Source organism: Mobula hypostoma, chromosome 8 (assembly GCF_963921235.1).
Source record: "Mobula hypostoma chromosome 8, sMobHyp1.1, whole genome shotgun sequence".
Lineage (NCBI taxonomy): Eukaryota > Metazoa > Chordata > Chondrichthyes > Myliobatiformes > Myliobatidae > Mobula > Mobula hypostoma.
The window spans coordinates 90459543-90480047 of NC_086104.1; the positions used below are offsets into that span (position 1 = coordinate 90459543).

General features: G+C 44.4%; 1 protein-coding gene across 2 annotated transcripts in view; it reads right to left on the reverse strand.

Annotated features, from left to right (window-relative positions):
* sash1a (SAM and SH3 domain containing 1a) overlaps nucleotides 1-18544 on the reverse strand; it is a 140150-nt gene extending 121606 nt beyond the window's left edge. Inside the window, exon 1 of one of the 2 annotated variants that reach the window (XM_063056315.1) lies at nucleotides 17726-18544. In XM_063056315.1, coding sequence (XP_062912385.1) covers nucleotides 17726-18196 — 471 coding nt within the window. In that variant the 5' untranslated portion in view covers nucleotides 18197-18544. The remainder of the gene's footprint in view (nucleotides 1-17725) is intronic. The other variant, XM_063056314.1, reaches the window with a different exon arrangement.
* Nucleotides 18545-20505: the final 1961 nt, after the last annotated feature.

The window sequence follows — 20505 nt, forward strand, 5'->3', positions numbered from 1 at the left end:
CCCCTCTTTCTCTCTGAAATTGTATGTCACATTTGCACAGTATCTCCCCTTGGAGACTTGGTCACAGTCATGCATAGAATTTCCCTGGCAAAACAGTCGCATTCTGTGTTACCTGAATCAGTGGCACTGTTCATATATTGTGTCTGGAGGTACTGCAGCATTTTCATAAAATCTCAGGGTAAGATTTCCATGATTTGTTTCTGAGAGGGTTCAATAACATTTGAACACAAAGTTGCAAAAGGTTATGTTATATTTCCAGATTCTTTGGTTGGCATCAATTCCACATAATGAGTTTAGGACAGTTGGCACATCTCAGTAAAACTCGTAAAACAGGAGCAAAGTAATCCATTCATGTGCTTGGACCTGTTCCTCCTTTCAATATCATCATAGCAGACCATCCTCTTTACAACCTTGCTGTCTTCTCATATCCTTTATCCCCACCCCATCCCTCAGAATATATTCACCTGTAGAGATTTCCACAGGTTTATCATCCTCCAAGTGAAGATATTCCTCGTTATCTTGGTTCCAAATGGCATTCTCTGCCTTCCAGGGATGAAAGTTCTGATTTACATCATGGGGGAGTCGGAAACAGGAGGGGATGGGGCTAGTCCCCTCTCACAATTGTCAGATATAACTTGGTCTCCTGATTTGTGAAGGCAGACTCAGATGTGTGAGTACGTCTCTGATGGGAAGTGTGTCAACTGACACCTTGTTTAAGGCATTAGCGTTTTCACAGCTGGTGCCCACAGAGACATGCCAAACAACCGCACCGTGACATCAATCGGTCTCCAAAACTCATCTGACTGCCCTGTTGCAGGGTTTTAAACTTAAAATGTCAATGTTTCCTACCACCCCCCCACCCCCAACCCCCAGATGCTGTTCAACACACTGAGTTCTTCCAGCAGATTGTCTGTTGCTCCAGATTCTGGCATCTGCAGTCTCTCCTGTCTCCGCTGCACTGATTTGGCATTATTGATAATACACGGTGCACCGTCCTAACCCTGGACAGTTCAACAGCCTGAACGAAATTAATCACCCCCATGTTTCCGATTTCTTTGTAACACAACATTCAGCTCAATGTATTTGTGGTGGCTCGGAGTGATCCCATTCTCCAACAATCTCCCCTGCAGATGAATCTCCCCTCATTCTACCACAGCAGAACATGAGAAAATAGGAGCAGGCCCCTTGATTCAATATGGTCATGGCTGTTCTACACTGGCCTGTACTCATAGAAACATAGAAAACCTACAGCACAGTACAGGCCCTTCGGCCCACAAAGTTGTGCTGAACATGTTCCTACCTGAGAAATTACTATGGCCCTCTATTTTTCTAAGCTCCATATACCTATCCAAAAGTCTCTTATCATATCTGCCTCCACCACCATTGCTGGCAGCCCATTCTATGCACTCACCACTCTCTGAGTAAAAAACTTACCCCTGACCTCTCCTCTGTACCTACTCCCCAGCACCTTAAACCTGTGTCCTCTTGTGGCAACCATTTCAGCCCTGAGAAAAAGCCTCTGACTATCCACAAGATCAATGCCTCTCATCATCTTATACACCTCTAACAGGTCATCCCTCATCCTCCGTCGCTCCAAAGAGAAAAGGCCGAGTTCACTCAACCTATTCTCATAAGGCATGCTCCCCAATCCAGGCAGCATCTTGTAAATCACCTCTACACCCTTTCTATGGTTTCCATATCCTTCCTGTAGTGAGACAACCAGAACTGAGCACGGTACTCCAAGTGGGGTCTGACCAGGGTCCTATATAGCTGCAACATTACCTCTTGGCTCCTAAATTCAATTCCACGATTGATGAAGGCCAATACACCGTATGCCTTCTTAACCACAGAGTCAACCTGCGCAGCTGCTTTGAGTGTCTATGGACTTGGACTCCCAGATCCCTCTGATCCTCCACACTGCCAAGAGTCTTACCATTAATACTATATTCTGCCATCATATTTGACCTACCAAAATGAACCACTTCACACTTAACTGGGTTGAACTCCATCTGCCACTTCTCAGCCCAGTTCTGCATCCTATCAATGTCCCGCTGTAACCTCTGACAGCCCTCCACACTATCCACAACACCTCCAACCTTTGTGTCACCTCCCCTTTTGTGCAAGCTACAGACGGCTCTCAATTCCTTGGTTTTTCAAATATTTCTCTCACCTTAAATAGAAATATCATATTGATTTCAATCCAATATATCTATATCTTAATTACAGATATCAGATCATGATGATTGTATACCTACAACTATCAGACCCCTCAACCAGTGTGGATAACTTCACTCACCTCAACATTGAATTGATTCCACAACTTAGGAGGACTCTACAACTCAGTTTTATTTATTTACTTTTTTATTTGTACCGTTTGTCTTTTGCACATTGGTTGTTTGCCAGCCTTTGCTGTTTATAATTTTTCATAGATTCTATTGTATTTCTTCATATTCCTGTAAATGCCTGCAAGGAACCAAAGTTCAAAGTGATATACGGTGATACATATGGACTTTGATAATACATTCATGTTGAACTTTGAATATCTAATGATCTGGTCTCCAGCACCATGGGTTGGGTGGGGGAGGCACAGAATTCCAGTTTTAAATGATCAACTCCTCATTTAGTAACTCTGACCACTTGTTGATGACTCTCCCACTAGTGTAAACACATCTACTTACTCCTCTGCCATGCCCTCAGTACCCTGTATCCTTGAATAAGTTCACCCTTCTTTCTTGTAAAGGTCACTTGCAAGAAGCGATTAACTCTATGTCTCAGGGGAAATGCCTGGGGTGAAGGACAGAACATGCAAATTCCCCATACAGCAGAGGGGCCAGGACTGAACTTGGGTTGCTGGCTTTACCAGCTGTGCAGGAATGTTCTTCTGGTTTCTGGGTGTTCGTGCCATTGCTGCAGGTTTCAGTGGCTGGTTTGAAGTTGAATAGTCTATGGGGAACAGTCCAGCTGATGCTAACATAATGTTTTAAACTGAAGATTGCATGCAAGTCACTTCTAGGCAGTGGTGGAGTGAAAAGCCTTTCTCTGGAAATGGGGCAGGCACACACCAGGAAACGCTTTAATGAGGACTGGTACTCCACACGTCATCCCTGCGCTGATGGGGGCATGGCTGAAACCTACAAATGTCGCTGTAATGACAACACAGGAGCACTGACTGTGATTGCCAGCTCATTCCTTATATCCAGCGCATTTCAGGCAGCCACCATCATCTTGAGGTAACAGCGTTGCATCACAGACACCACTAAGGCTTCCCCCACACATGCAGAAATAGCTCAATCACTTCCCTTATTGCTGGAGACAACCTCTTAGATTGGGCATTAAGATGAGATATTGAGGTTCGGGGGAGTAAGTGTAGAAACGGGAGGAGGAAAGGTAGTCAAAAATGGCAGCACACTCCTGTTCTGTAAGACCACAAGGCATAGAAGCAGAATTAGGCCATTTGGCCCATTGAGTCTGCTCCACCATTCCATCATGGCTGATTTATTCTACCTGCCACTTCTTTGCCTATTCTCCTAAACTGCCTAAAGCTTTTGTTATGTACCCCTAGGATTCATATTTTCTGTGGACTGTCACTTTAAAACGTCGGGAGAATGAGACTGACTTTTGGACACTGCTCTAGAGAGAGGGAGGTGGAGTTATTTGATGGACAATCGAGGTTATGGTTTCTCTGCAGCTTAATTTGAATATACAAGGACACGCAGACACACATGGTTTCGGACACTAGATGAGGTTTGTGTGCCCACAGCAGGGTGGGTTTTTAGAGGATCGATCGGGACAATCAATCAGTGGCTCTTGCAGTGTGGAAAAGGGGTGACCGGTGGGAAGTTATCAGTGTGTCCAACCCTTGCCTGGGTTGATAACTTTACCAGAGAAGACGGTCTCCTTTTTTGTGGTCACATTCGGTGACTTTTAAGGATCTCCGAGGACAACGGAGGATTGACGGCATCGGCTTGCCTGAAGAACTAAACACCCCTCTCTCTCCAACACGACTCAACTCAATAACACCAACTGAACTGACTTCATTTACCCATCATCGCAAGACTGTATCCATTTACCTCCTAAGCTTGAAGAAGCTTGGCTTTATATATATTTCCACACTTATATATGCATGAACTTTGCTAACCTGTTTGATTTATCTGATTTCTATATTACTGTATTGCGTAGGTACTAATAAAGTAGCTTTAGATAACAGCAATACCAGACTCTGGGTGTTTTCCATTTCCGCTGGTTCTTTAACCCGTTACTGGGTATGTAAAACTTTCTGCAGACTCCCTGCTTTCTCAACACTACCAGCTCCTCCACCCATCTTCGTGTCATCTGCAAACTTGGCCACAAAGTCATTAACGCATCATCCAAATCATTGATATATAATGAGCAAAGAAGCAGTCTCAAGATGGAGCCCTGTGGAACACCACTAGTCACCGGCAGCCAACCAGATTTTCACCCCCTACCTCCTGCCGGTCAGCCACTCTTCTATCTGTGCTAGCATTTTTCCTGAAATACTGAACACCATATTGTTGAGCAGCATCACACGTGGAATCTTTTCAAAGGCCTTCTGAAATTCCAAGCAAACAACATCCAGTGACTATCCTGACTGTTATTTCCTCAAAGAATTCCAATAGATTTTTCTGGCAAGATTTCCTCTCAGGGAATCTATGCTGTCTTCAGCCTACTTAATCATGTGCCTCCAGGTACCTTGAAATCTCATCTGTAATAATGGACTCCAAAATCTTACCAACCACTGAAGTCAGGCTAACTGTCCCGTAATTTCCTGTGTTTTGCCTCCCTCCCTTCTTAAACAGTACAATGTCATGGGTAATTTTCTGGTCCTCTGGAAACATTCCAGAATTCAGTGATTCATGAAAGATCACTACTAATGCCTCCACAATCTCTTCAGCTTCCTCTTTCAGAACCCTGGGGTGTACTCCATATGTTCCAGGTAGCTTATCTACTTCAGATATTCATAGCTTCACAAACATCTTCTCCTTAGTAATAGCAACTACACTCACTTCTGCCCCCTGACACTCTCAAATACCTGGCACACTGCTGATGTCTTCCACAGTGAGGAGTAATGCAATATACTTAAGTTAATTTGCCATTTCTTTGTCCCCTATTACTACCTCTCCGAAGTGATTTTCCAGTGGTGCACTATGCATTCTCACCTTTCACTCTTTATATATCTGAGAAAACTATAATTTGCAAAATCAATTGAACATTGGTGATCCCAGTTGGTACAACTGCATCTACCCATTCACCATATCCCAACAACATAAAACACAGGTGTCTCATGTGAACCAGTTTTAAACAATCAATTACATTCCATAAGACATAGGAGAAAAAAATTAGACCATTTGGCCCATCGAGTCTGCTGACATTTTATCCTTCTCATTCCCATTCAACTGCTTTCTCCTCATTACTTCGATGCCCTTACTAATGAACCTCCACTTTAAACATACCCAGTGACTCAGTCCTCTCCATTGTCTGTGGCAATGAATTTCACAGATTCACCATCCTCTGACTAAAGAAACTCCTCCTCATCTCTGTTTCAGAGGAACATACTTCTTTTCTGAGGCTGTGCCCTCTGGTCCTAGACTTGGCCCTCCCAATGTCCACTCCATCTAGGCCTTTCAATAATTAACATATTTCAGCGAGATCCCCCTCATTCTTCTAAACTCCAGCAATTAGAGGCCAAGAGCCATCAAACACTCTTCATATGTTAACCCTTTCTTTCCCAGGATCAACCCTGTGAACCTCTTCTGGACTCTCTCCAATGCCAGCACATCTTTTCTTAATTATGGGACCCAAAACTTTCTCAATATTGCAAATGTGGTCTGACCAATGCCTTATAAAACCTTAACATTACATCCTTGCTTTTGTATTTTAGTCTTCTTGAAACGAATGCTAACATTGCATTTGTCTTCCTTACCACTGATCCTTTAGGGAATCCTGCACAAGGTCTCCCAAGTCCCTTTGCACCTCTGCTTTTTGTGTTTTCTCCCCATTTAGCAAAGCCCATGCCTTTATTTCTTCTACTCCCTTACACTATATTTTATCTGCCACTTCTTTGCTCATTCTGCCAATCTGTCCTTGTCCTTCTGCAGACTGCCTAGTTTTGCAACATGACCTGCCCCACCACCTTTCTTTGTATCATCTGCAAACTTGACAAAAAAAAGAAAAGCCATTAATTCCATCATCCAGATCATTAACATGTAACGTGAATATAACGTATAACATCTAACGGACCCAACACTGACCCCTGCAGAACATAACCAGTCACTAGCAGCCAACCAGAAAAGGCCCCCTTTAAACCCCTTCTTCCAGTCAATGAATATTCTATTCATGGTGGACTTTCCTGTAGTACCATGGGCTCATCATCTTGTTTAGCAGCCTCATTATCAGCAGCTACTCTTTATATCCAGTACTGTACCCGAGAAAACTTTTATGTTCCTTTATATTTTTGGCCAGTTTACTTTCATATTTTATCTTTTATCTTATTGCCTTATTAGTTTCCTTCTGTGCTCTTTTAACGCATCCCAATTCTCCAGCTTGCCACAAAATTTTGCTATATTGCATGTCCTCTCTACAGGATGCTACAAGATCATCTACCTTATTTCATATGCTGTGGGAATTCAAAAATCCTGAATTCGCCACCTTTCTTTTCAATTTTGTCTTCATGTTGTCCAAGTTAAATTATTACCCCTAAACTTTGTCTTACATTTTTATTCTGGAGATTTCAGTAACCTCTCTTTCCCCTTTACTCTTCCAGCTGTTGAATCCAGTCTCCCATTACAGTTTACAGCCCTACCCACAGCATTATTCAGACGGAACTCTTCCCAAACCTGGTGCCTATGTCCCATGAACTCAAACCCATTTTTCTCACATCAATCTCTGAGCCATGCATTTGGCTCTCTGATCAGTTTAACCTTGTACCAATTTTAATGTGACTCGGAATAATCAAGAGTGTATGACCTTTTGGTTCTACTTTTTAATTTAGTCCCTAACTGCTCAAGTTCCCCCTGCAGAAGCTCTTTGCTTGCTCTTCCCACATTGTTAGTGTCCACATGGACCATGACAATAGGATCTTTCCCCTTCCACTCCAAATTGCTCTGCAGGTCGGATGTGATGTCCCAAACCCAGACACCAGACAGACAACACAACCTTTGGATTCTCAATCCTTGCAATAGACAATTGTATCTATTCCCCGACTATATTACTACCAATTACAATTATATATCTCTTTTCTACCCGCCCCCCCCCCCACACCTCCACCATGAGTGGCTCCCCAAACCACGGTTTGATTGGTCACCCTTCCTACAGCCCCGACTCTCATCCTCACAGGGGTCACCAATCTCAGACTTGTTCTGAAGGCTGGGGGGGCTGAGACTCCTCCAGCTCTACCTCATGGACCCCTGACCTGCCTCATTTGTCACTGGCCGCAGACTGAATTTGAAGTAGGTTACCTAATGTGCGCCTGCCTCCTGAAACAGTGCCCGGGTAATTCTGTCCCTCTGATGCATCACAGTGTTTGAAGCTCAGATTCCAGGTCACCAACTGTGAGTTCCACAAGCAGATGCAGATGTGGTCACCAGGAACCACAAAGGGGTCCACCAGCACCAATGTCTTGCAGCAACAACACATCACCTGATCCTGCATCCCTACTTTATTTCATTAGTTGTAATATGTTAAAAAAGAACTTACCTGTTCTTACCTGCTAATTGTCATTCAAAGCACATTAAAGCAAATACCTGTCACAAACACAAGAGATTCTGCAGATGCTGGAAATCCAGATTAACACACACACACACACACACACACACACACACACACATAAAATGCTGTGGGAACTCAGCAGGTCAGGCAGCATCTATGGAAAGAAATAAACAGTCAATGTTTCGGGCTGAGATCCCAATGATGCTGCCTGACCTGCAGAGTTCTCTCAACATTTTACACCAAATACTCTTCCACGCATTGCTCCTGAATATGTCTTCCTCTCAATGCCCTGAGAAGGTACTTCTTCATAAGTGCACTGTGGGTGGCTAGAAAACTACTGACCTCTGGGTGGGCTGACCGTGGAGCTTGATTCCAGCTGTTCTGAGCCTGCAGGAACTGTCAGGGGCACCTTCTCAACCTGAGTGGTAGCCAGGGACCGGCTAGCAGAGCAGAGGTGGAATGGCAGAAGATCAGCTGGAATGATGTTATCTTCAATTCGCCACATTCATGCTCCATGGAACCTCCCCGTGCAGTGCCTGAGCACCCCTCCTGATGGATTACAACAATGACCTATTCAATATCGATCGAACTCACAGTCACGATGGCAGCAGCCTGAACTTCCAGTGCACCAGGTTGGAGCAACGTGGAATTTCTACCAAACAACTCATGGGGAGAGATCAGCCCCAGACCACTGCATGCCCTATGTCAGGTTGGTGCTGGCCTTCTCCAAGCTCCTCGATACTGACTCCAAGATTAATGGCAGAGTTTTCTGTGCATCAGTTTCTCCTTCTCAAGTTTGGATCAAGCACGTTCAGATCTGCAGTGGAGACCCTGACCTACACGTCTTTGGGACACGGGAGGACTCCAGAGCACCGGTGACAGAGGAAATGTGCAAACTCCATGCAGACCCTGCGGCAGGTCAGAACTGAACGCAGGTCACTGGGATAGTGAGCCAGTTACTCTCTCCTAGCTGTGCCCCTTTCTACAGAGGTCAGAAAGGCTCTGACTGCTGAGTATGTGAGATGAAGTAGGGTCAGGACTTTTTTGGGCTTGTGGAAGGAGAGAAAGCAGTAGCTTGGTCGTCAGAAAAGATGGTGGTTAAGTAAGAACTGTAAAGAGAAGGGTATTTGGCATACCAGCATCCTCACCACTGATTCCAGTCAGGGCTATGACCTAAGAACATCGAACAGCAAAGATAGAAATGGGCCTTTGGCCTGCAAGGTCTGTGCTGAATTAAAGGAATTCTCTTTTGCCTGCACATGATTCAGACCTCTTCATTTCCTGTATGTTCACATATCTGTCTAAGAACCTCTCAATGTCACCTTCGCACTGCTTCCACCACCACCACTCCTGGAAGTTCAGGATGCTCCCATTTTGGTTTCTTTCTGTCTGCAGGGAGGTGGTGGAAGGAACATTGATGGTCAAGGGCGGGACCCATCTTTTCTGATGACCAAGCTACTGCTTTCCAGCCAGGTGGTGGAAGGAACATTGATGGTCAAGGGCGGGACTGGAGATGTGTGAATACGTGTGAATCAGTAAATCAATTACCAGTTCATTTCATACACTCTCTGTGTAACAAATCTGCCCCGCATCTCCTTTAAACTTTCCTCTTTTCACCCATTTATTTACTTTGAGGTATGGCACAGTAACAGGCACTCCCAGCCCAATGAACCCGCATCGCCCAATTGCACCCATGTGAGCAATTAACCTCCTAATCTGTACAGAAACCGGAGCACCCGGAGGAAACCCACATGGTCACCGGGAGAATGCACAAACTACTTACAGGCAGCGGCAGGAATTGAACCCAGGTCGCTGGTTCTGTAAAGCGTTGTGCTAACCACTACGCTACTGTGCATGTCCTTGTTGATGCCCCTTCCCAAGACAGCCAACACTACCTCCTCCACGATGGGTTAAAGCTTAGTGCAGTGCTAGCCTTCCTCTGCTTCTCTCCAACAGCTTTGTGGAACTGTGTCACTGAGTGACCTACAATACACTTGGGTGATACAGTCACCATAGCTGAACATCTGCTAAAGCACACAAGCTATCCCCTGGGACTGTGAGAACTGCAAAATTGCCAAGTTATTTGAGGGGAGGTGAAGCATATTAATTCATTGAACTGGTTTCCTGCACAATAATCCCAGGACTTATTACCTCTCTCAAGAATAACTTTGTGGGTTATGCCTCACTAAAGCTACTGTGGCATTTCTGTTTATAACTTCTAATAATTTGCAAAGGGACTCCCAGGAAATATTGTAATTGTTATAATGGCTTCAGGTAACATCAGGCAGCTTCCAATGCAGCAATACTTGTAAATCATCTCCCAGAAGACAGGGCACTAATTCTGCTTTATTGTTTGCTGCACACCATATTTGCACTTGGACTTTTATCAGGGAATTCTGTCAGACTTACAACCAAATAACGTCTCCCTCAAGAGAGGGTCATGTTTCAATATACTCCTTTCTCAGAGAGTTGTCCTATTTCCTAGGAACTACCCTCCTATGAGGATCGACCACATTGACAGCTGATCCAGGTCACAAGTCAGCACCTTTCCCTACTTCTGCATCTTTGCACAGCCACATGGAAGGCAGGTGTGGACACATCTGGCCTTTGCACTCTACCCCAGCTCGATGGTGAGTCCAGGAACAAAGTTGTCAACTAGACTTGAGAAGCTAACTGAAGCTGAGCAGCTTGTTTTCTTTCAAAACTTTTATCAAAACTTTTTAGTGATTGTGCACAAGTTGCAGGCATTTTGAAATGATTAGTCGCTTAAATTTTCAAAATTATTCCAATGCATTTTGATTGTTTCATCAGAGACATTCAGGAGGAGTAAAACTGGCCAAGGATTTAGGGAACTCTGGAGTTACAGGCACCCGATGGGAACCATGCTCAAGGCTTGGGCTATTTGAATGTGCTGCCCCCGACTAAGTTCTCTCTTGCAGGAGGTAATCTATCTTTTCTACAATCTCTCTCACAGGAAATACGGCCACAGTTTATGCATCATTCTTCCCATGCAACATTGCCATGTTTCCATCTTGGCCCAGTTTCTACAGCATGTTTGGTAAATCAGCCAGTGTTCGTCATCATTACTCCATGAAGATGATCAGCTTCTAGAGTCCCACTCATGTGTGTTGTAATGCAGAGACTCCAGGTGCCACCAGTCAACCAGAGCACCCTCGCAGGCTGTACTCCTTGGACCCGTTCCCATTCATGCTTTGGATTCTTCCCCACTGCACTTCAGCTCAAAACACTCAAACTAACATGAATTTAAGAAAATTAGCTGCAAATGTTTAGGAAACAGATTTGCAGCAAGCAACCCTAAAAACTTCATAACTTGCATTTCCCACAATGTATGCTGAGCATTTAGCCAAAAGAAGATTATTTTTTTATAATCTCCTCAAGGTTTCTAATGCTATAACAAGCCATTTATCCCACTGACTTGATACCAACTCCCTGAGACATCTCACCAATCCATTTCTCCACGCTCCCTTGTTACTTCCAATAGCGTCGGCTGAGTTGAGACTTAACAGAAGTTTATAAAATTATGAAAGGCAACAATACCACAGACAACTGGTATCCTTTTTGCCAGGGTGAAATGACTAATATTGGAGGGCATGCATCTAGAGTGAAAGGCGAAGGTTCAGAGGAGATATGCAGGGCTGTTTTTGTTAGACACACTGAATGGTGGGTGCCTAGTATGTGTTGCCAGGGGTGATAGTGGAGGCACTTACGATAGAGGCATGGGAATATGTGGAGAATGGCGAGATTTGGACCACTGCAGGCAGTAGGAGTCATTAGCTTAATTAGGTCAGTATCACATGGTGGACCGAATGGCCTGTTCTTGTACCACAATGTTCTATTTCTCAGTAACTATTCTCTCTCACTTGCCCAAAAAACCCCTCCCCTCCCCAATCCTACCCACCTACCTATCCCATGGGCTATTTCCAATTGCTCTTTGATCTACCAGCACATCTTTGGGACATGGGAGCAAACCAGAGCACCTGGGGGAAATCCAGGCAGTCACAGGGCAAACATACAAACTCCACACAGACAGTGCCCAAGAGCGGAACTGAAGGCGGGTACCTGGAGTGACGAGGCAGCCACAGAAACTGCTGCACCACCTGCAGTCCTACGGGTCTGAGTTTGCAATGTTGACTGTTTATTCTTCTCCATAGATGCTGCCTGACATGCTGAGTTCCTTCAGCATTTTGTGTGTGTGACTATAAAATATTTTCATCCATGAAAGTTCCAAAATACAAAGGTTATTAACATACTATAAATAAATGATAACTCCAAAGAACTGAGCTTCTGCTTTGATTGCATGCATACAAGTATGCTATAATATTTCTCTGTATAATATTTACAAAGTTGATTGCTTCCTGGTTTGTTGTTTGAGAGAAATCCCTGATTTGATTGGCTGCTGAACCAGTTTAAGGACATCATGATTGCAAGGCAAAGGAGAAACTATTGCCTGGTCGTTGACAGCAATGGGAAGGTTGGGAAGTTGTGCAAAGCATTCTGTAACCACTCAAATGGAACTGCCAATCCTGTCACTAGAGAAGGGAGGAATTGGTGGTGGTGGGGAGTGGTTCTGATGTTTGAGTGCCCTGAGCCTGTACCTACTCGAGTTTAGAAGAATGAGGAGGGAATATCATTGAAAAGATATCAAATATTGAAAGGCCTAGATTGAATGGACATGGAGAATGTTTCCAGCACTGGAATAATTTAAGACCAGAGGGCCTCAGAATATGCAGCAATGTCCATTTAGAACACAGATGAGGAGAAATTTCTTTAGCCAGAGGGTGGTGAATCTGTGGAATTCATTGCCACAGACAGCTGTGCAGGCTACATCATTTGGTATATTTAAAGTGGAGGTTTATAGGTTCTTGATTAGCAGGGATGTCAAAGGTTATGGGGAGAAGGCAGATGTAAGGGGTCAAGAGGGATAATAATTCAGCCATGATGGAATGGTGGTGTAGACTCAATGGGCCAATTGGTCTTGTGGTCTGAAAGGCAACATCCGATGAAATGAAATCAAACATATCATGAAAGTGTATCGTCTGAAGCATTTAACATGAACAACTACCCCACTCTCAGGAACCACTATCATTGGGTACTGAGGGGTTGAGACCATCGAAAAGCCTCTCAAATGTTTCACTGCTGCTTTGCTTAAGCAGGAATCATTGGTGGTATTGACACACTGTAAGGGAATGTTTGAATTGCTTTTATAATGAGTGTAGATGATGACACATTTCAACCGTGTGGACAATGAATAATGTCACTTTTTGGAAAAAAGAACCACGTCAGCAAGAAAGATGAAGATTTTGGGTTTCTGTAGAAACCACAGAAGATTTTACTGCATCATACAGTTTTGTTTCTACATACCTTACATTTGAGCTCACTCTAGAACTTTGGCTCTCTGGAAGAATCTAAATATAACAGAAGTGGCTTGAAGCATCTGGCCTGGCATCATCAAGAACAAAGATTTTGCCCACTTAAATAAGGCAGCAAACTTCCTGTAAATACTGAATTCTCAAGTGAACTTTGCTCTTTTGAGAAATAGTTATTGATGCAATGCTGAAGGTGGTGAATTTCATTGTAGAATCCTAGTGAGGGACCTTCGTTGTCATACTTTGACCCGGCAGCTCTCAGAAGAGTGTCTGATTACTGTACGATCTGTCTGGAATGGGTTAACATTGCCACATCTTTCCTAAGAGATAGTACAGACAGTACACCAGAAGCGTGCTGTGATTCTTGCTATGGTATTTTCATGTAAATCCTAATACTTTAATATTTCAATATAATTTACCAAGGGACACCATATCACTTTCTCACATATTGTCACATTTGCATGTGAATATTCTCAGGGGATGCTGTATTATTTCCACCTTATCTCTCAGGGATACTATCAATCTCTTTCAGAAAGGAGTTGTATAACACTGTCTCTCAGGAGATACTGTAACAGCTCCAGAGATGCGGAACATTTTCTCTCTCTCTCTCTCTCTCTCTCTCTCTCTCGTGTAATATCACAATATTTCCACAATGATTCCCAGGATGTAGCGTCACAATCCTGCATTACCTTCTTCAGGTGGTACTAAGACATTTCCAAATTACTTGCAAGATGACGCTGGTGAAACACGGCGATGTGTTGTGGGCAGGTTTGAACTTCTCAGGAGATACTGTAACATTTCTACATTATCTCTTGGCAGTTACTGTATCCTTTACAACATTAGATCTGTCAGGAGATACAATCGCACTCTCTCATTACCTTGCAGGAAATATTGCAATATCTCCAGACAATATGACAGGCAGATTTATCACATTTACATACAATCTCTTTCATATTTTCATGTCATATCTCTCAAGAGAAACTATTACTTCTACTTTTCTCTCTCGCAGGAGCTAATCCATAACTTTCACTTTAACAAAGTGAATACTGTAGTGTTTCAAGGTTAGCTCTCTAGAGTCAGTGTATTATTTCCATTTGATCCTTCACTGAACATGTCAGTTTTGCAGGAGATACTGTATTATTTCATCACAGCAGTCAGAGAAGTATAATATTGCTATATTATTTGCACAACCTTCCTCTCAGTTAATATGGCAACATTTTCCCATTTCATTACCCCATAACCTCTCTCAAGGAATTCTTCATCTCCCAGAGGATTATGGGAGATTTCTACCAGATCTCTCGGGAGGAACTGCAATATTTCCACATTATTTTCTCTGAGGTGTGCCCAAATGACTGCACTAATCACTTTCTGAAGATACTACAGCATATCCATATCAACAATCTGAGGTGATAGGGTCACATAGAACATAGAACATAGAATAGTACAGCACATTACAGGCCCTTCGGCCCACAATGTTGTGCCAACCCTCAAACCCTGCCTCCCACCTTTGCGCAGTTTCAATCCTGATGAATGATTGGAGACCTGAAGCATTGAGGACATCTTCAAAAGGTGATGCCTCAAAAGTGTGGCATCCATCACTAAGGACCCAGATCACCCAGGACATGTCCTCTACCATCGAGGTGGTGGTGCAGGATCCTGAAGACACACACCCAACATTTTAGGAACAACTTTTTCCCCTCTGCCAGATTTCTGAAGGGACAATGAACCAACTCATGAACACCACCTGACTATCTTTTACTCCCTTTCGCGCAATTTATTTAATATTGCTTATTGTAATCTATAGTTTTTTTTAATGTATTGCACTGTACTGCTGCCACAAAACAACAAATTTCACAATATATGTCAGTGATATTAAGCCTGATTCTGATTGCTTTCTTCTCTACAGAGGCTGTTTAACCTGCTGAATATTTTATGCACTTCCAGATCTTCTTTCAGATTACCAACATCTGGAACATTTTGCTTTTGTGCTGATGTTATACTTTTTTCAGCTGACACTGCATGATTTCCAAATTCTATCTTTGAAAATTCCTTGAAACCTGAACATTACCCCCAGGGGTTTGTTTTAAATTTAGACAAAATACTGTCAGAAGATATCTTCACACAATCTCATTATTTTCCTAAGATTATGCTGTGATGTAATATAATTTAATCATGCTTTCAGAATCTACTGTGCTCCCTTGAACTTTGTATCTTCAGAGATTCGGTGGTGAGTGTCTTTGAAATGCCTGCCATGTTCAGTCAAATGATGTTTAAAAAAAATTATTTGCAGATAGAATTAAAACAATTATACTGGCCCACGATAAAAAGAAATTGAAAGCACTATCTTTAACACAATGCACAGTGTTCCTTCAAATGTCAATCATTTTAGCACTCTGCCAACTTTCCCTGGTTTCAGTGTAACAAGAGGTCATTTTCAATCTCCAATTCAGTGTCAAACTGGTTGTCAGGGCCACATAATATGCTGCTCGGGAAAGGTTACCTAGGTAACAGGGCCAGCTGAGCAAAAATTGCCAATTTCCATGATTGACACAGGATCGTGATCTCCAGAATATTGAGTGTGTTTGAAAGATGAAGTATTTGCAGGAAAAAATCTCATGCCTATCAGGTGCTGTGGTACTGGGCAGTACACACGCTTGACCATTCCATTTTAAAATCGCCAGCCCTTGCAACCTTCAGCTACTGCTCCTGCACAATTCACTGCAAAGTACCTCCACATTCTGTACCATTACCAAAGTGGCCAGGGCGGAATACCATTATTATAAACCAACAACCACATCAATTGCCAGACAAAACGAGGGAAACATTCTGTTAAAACGTTCCTGAATGAAAAGAGTCGGGCTCTTTGGGACAGGCTTTGTGAAGAATGTACCAAGTCTGGAATAGTGTCAATAATTGGTTTTCTCTCACTTTGAGTATATTTAACACCCGGAGACTTGTCAGCACTTTTGCCCCTCAAAATATGATTGAAACAGCTCAGAATTAATTTACACTTACACATGGATGCTCAGTGATTCCTAGTTCCTTGTGATGTCTGTCTAAATTTTATCAAGAATACATCAATCAAGAGCGTCATTATGCTTTTCCCTTCATTGTTACAGGAATGAGCAAACACATAGAACTTCAGCTGAATTGAAGAAATAGATAAATTTTGGAATAATAAATAATAAATTTTGGAATCTGTATCGTTTGAGTTCATTTACAGAGATACATAGCTCTAAACATGTCAACTCTGCAGGGGGAAAAATGTGTTGGCTATATATTCCTGTAGGAAGTAAATGTTTAAGAAAACACGAAAATGTGGCTGATGCTATATTGTGGTGGAATTATGGAGATCTGTAGAATGGAAAGCCATTCATTTCATAGTGTCCATTCCAGTTCTTTGCTGGAGCAGCTGAAAACTAACCCCATGCTCTCTCAGTCAGTGTATCTTGCCCCCGGCATCAACTATTAATTCAAACAAACAACCCCTGCCTGGTAGCAAAAACAGAGTATATTCGTCTATTTACTCTCCCTGTGATAAATTTCAATTCAAGATCACCTCTGCCCACACCCTTTAAAATAAAACTTCCACTAAAGTTCCTCTAAGTGTTCTCTATTTCAATTAAAAAATTCTCCTGTATCGAGCCTGCACTGGCATCATCAATATATACTGATCACTCTATCAAGGCTCAAAACACCACATAAGAGCTCACATTGGAACGTTTGTTATGTACCCATAAATATATAGCTGGTTCCTTTATATGCCCATAATACATAAATACTTGGATGCTTCCATTTATCAGTTTGAACATACAAAATTCTTAAAGGTTTTACAGGCAAGATAATGAAGGCGGTCTCAGATCAAAGGGTACAGTTTGAGAATTGAGGCGCAAGTCATTTCGGAGCGAGATCTCCTCTCCCAAAGTGTGGTGAACTTGGAGTGTTGGAAGGCTGTGGAGGCTCGGAAATTGTGTTCATAGAAGACAGAGACAGATTTCAGAACATTAAGAGAATCAACAGACATAGGAAGCTCAGGGGTAATAGAACCATTTCTTACAATCTTGACAACTAGTGGAGCAAATTTGAAGGGTCGAATTGGCCTAGCCCTGCTCTCACCTCATATCTTGTCCCGGAGAACTCACTGGATTCCTTATATTGAGGACATCTAACTGCTGACCAGTATTTTGTATTTCTGCCTGGTTTGAACCCACCCATAAACTCCTTCAGTATTGCATCAAAGTCAATTGCTGGACAATCTCATATACTTCCCACAAATGCCCACTCAACTTCAAAGCAAGACATATCTGTACATGGTTATGCAGTGATTTACAGATTGCGCTATCTTTTGAAAAATGGTCAAATTCGTACAGAACTGTAACTCAGATACTTATGGTGAGTATCCCTACAAGTCTGCTCTACATATGACAGCTGTCTATCTATGGGGTCACGCCCCTCTCTAATGCTCATCACACGAAGCGGGATAACAATCTCCTACAACCTTCCGTAATCAGCTCACCTTTTGGAGTAACCAGCCTTGCACTTGTTGTGAGGCAGCTGCCGGTTTCCTCACCAAACCTTGTCATTTAAGACTCCTTTCCCACCTCATCACCCACCTTGTAGTGCGGAAGTTTCCGCAAATAACTGGCGCTCCGCCGTCGCTTCTCTTTGATCTTCAACATGAGTTTGGAATAAATCACCCTTTTCTTATGGTTTCCTCTCCTTTTTGATCCCATGGTGTTCTGCAGTTCCCTACTGGCGCCCCGTGTTCTCTTCCACAGCAGGGTCCGAAACCTAGGCTGGCATTCCTTCAGTTTGGCATAAACGTAGGGCTGGCAAAGGGCTCCAGCCCACGGTTCCAAAGTGAAATAGACTACCGCACCAGTTTCTTCCTCCTCGCGGAGCCGGGCTACAGCGGCTTTGATGAGATGACGGTGCCGGGGGCTCTCAACTCCAATAGCGTCCAGATCTGGCTCCCCAATCTGTTTACAAACCTCCAGGTCATCGTAACCGTTGTCCAAGAAGGATTCACCATACTGAGATAATTTCAGGCTCTTTAACCACTCCAGTACGATATTAGTACCCATCGAAGCAAAAGGGATTCAGTAACAAGCGACCTGGGACGGGTTAAGGACTGGAACAGAGATTAAGGATGCGGAACACTGTTACAAATGGAATTAGGATCAAGGGGACGAGTCGGCTTTACGCTTCTGAAGCACGAGGGATAAAATGGGGAGAGGGTCGAGAAGAAGAATTAAACTGGGATTGAGATGAGGAATGATTCCGGGCATAGGCTCGGCATCGTTGTGGGCGGGAGGGATCAAGACTGGAATGGGACAGAGATGTGAACTGAAGATGCAGTTTGGATTGGGGTTAATATCGGGGAGTGGACTGCGGGGTGGTGGCCACAGGCGGATTGAGTCCGACCCCTCGCTCGCTCCCTCCCTCCCTCCTTCCTTCCTTCCTTCACTCACTCACTCGTTCGCTCCCTCCCTCCCAGCGGCTCCCGCAGATTCTCTCGAGGTCCATTGCTCACACCCCCCGCCCCGCCCCTCTCCCCTCCAACAACAACCGGCGGATGGTCCAGCGCCCACAGGCACCGCCGCTCCTTCCAAGTGACAGGCAACCGGGCGCAGTCTCCGCGTCCTGGGCGGGAGCCGAGGGCTGCAGCGTTGCCCACCCCCTCCCCGACGGTCGGTGCCCCGGGGGCCAGCCCACCAGCTCCGTTCTTCCCGTGGCCGCGCCGGCTCCCCGGCTCCGACCGGCGACGCCGCGCCGACAGCGACCTCCAGCGGGCAGAGGGCAGGCGGCAGGCGGCCGGATCGGCCCTGCAACTCAGCCGCTCAGTCAGGGAAGGAGGCATCTCGGGCAGCGCGAGGTGTTTGAATCTGCACCGGTGGCTGGGCTGGGGCTTGGCCTGGACCTGTCGACAGCAGACTTAGTCACGGCACTACTCCAATGAGCTGAGTGCCAGATGTGAAGGGAGAGTGCCTGTCCGGTGTGAGAGTCCTGGTCAAACCAAGGTCAACCGGCTCCAAAGAGTTCATCAGACCTCGCACCAGGGATGTTGGTTGGGATTGTTGACGGTCAACCATTAAAGCGCCAGAGTATGATTGCAGGAATTCCTCAGGGCACTGCTCTAGGCGAAACATCTTCACCTCCATCATTTATTAATGGCCATTTTTCCAAACTAAAATCAGGAATGTGGATGTTTACAGATGACTGCACCAAGATCAACAACCTCAGCATCATGGCGGACGCAAGCGACCAGAAACTTAGATCACCACTTTCTCCTCACTGCGCACACTAGGGCAATTTACAGTGGACTATTAGCCCATCAACCTAAATGTCTCGTGGGGTGGAAGAACGTGTAAACACCCCCACAGACAGGAGTGGAGGTCGGGACTATACGAGAGGGGCAATGGACTCGGAGGCCCCTGTTCTACAATCTGCACCACTCAGTCTCCTGTGGGCTGGGAGTGGTTTGATTTTCACCACAATAACAACAACCGGCTGAACAAAGTTAAAGTTGCCTTAACAAAATTTAAATCAGCAGAAAAAAATTCTTCTCATCACCATCTCCCCCCTCCCCCCCTTTCTTCTGTAACATTGAGAAAGACTTATTTCCACTTCATTCCTGACAAGTGGATGAAGCCGGAGTAGGTGGGCATTCCACACAAATTACCACACGGGCTTAACAGATTGCATTCTTGGTCCAACGGAGAGCCCCAAGACCACCGGAGATCAGACTTTACTGCACAGTTAATTAAAACATGGACTCACAGGGAGAAAGACAGACACAAACACATATATTATACAGACGCAGTCTGACTACACGAAACAGGCGCAAAGACACATTACTGCCCACACTTTCTTAGTTAGCTTTGCCCCTCATCTCCCTCCAGTTGATCCCTTCCTGGTCTCTCCTCTTAATCAATGCAACCCTCCCCTCCCTCCTTCAGTTTACCCCACTCCTCCCACCCTTCTCCAGTGATACACCTCCTTCACTTTCTGCTCTTCCACCTTCTTTTCTCTCTGGAAGCCACCGCTCCTCCACCAAACCCAACCCTCCCAATGCTTGGACTTCCTTGCTCTCCAACCTACCAGCCACTCACTCTCTCCCGAAGCAAGGCTGCCCTGACCCTCAGTCTCCGACCAGCACCGATCATCCTCTTCAGGGCCTCCCCCAGTTGGTGATAACTTTGTCATCCAGTCCAAAGCTATTCCTCCCTACCGCTCTGATAAACCTTCTGTCTCCCCCTGATGGTGTCATTGTAATAATGTGGTTGACCTGAGCTCACAAGAAGCAGACGACTGTTCCCCCTCTTGCACAGATCACGGTTTATCTTTAACACAACACCATTCCCCCGACATCCCTCGATTCCTGTCACGCCCA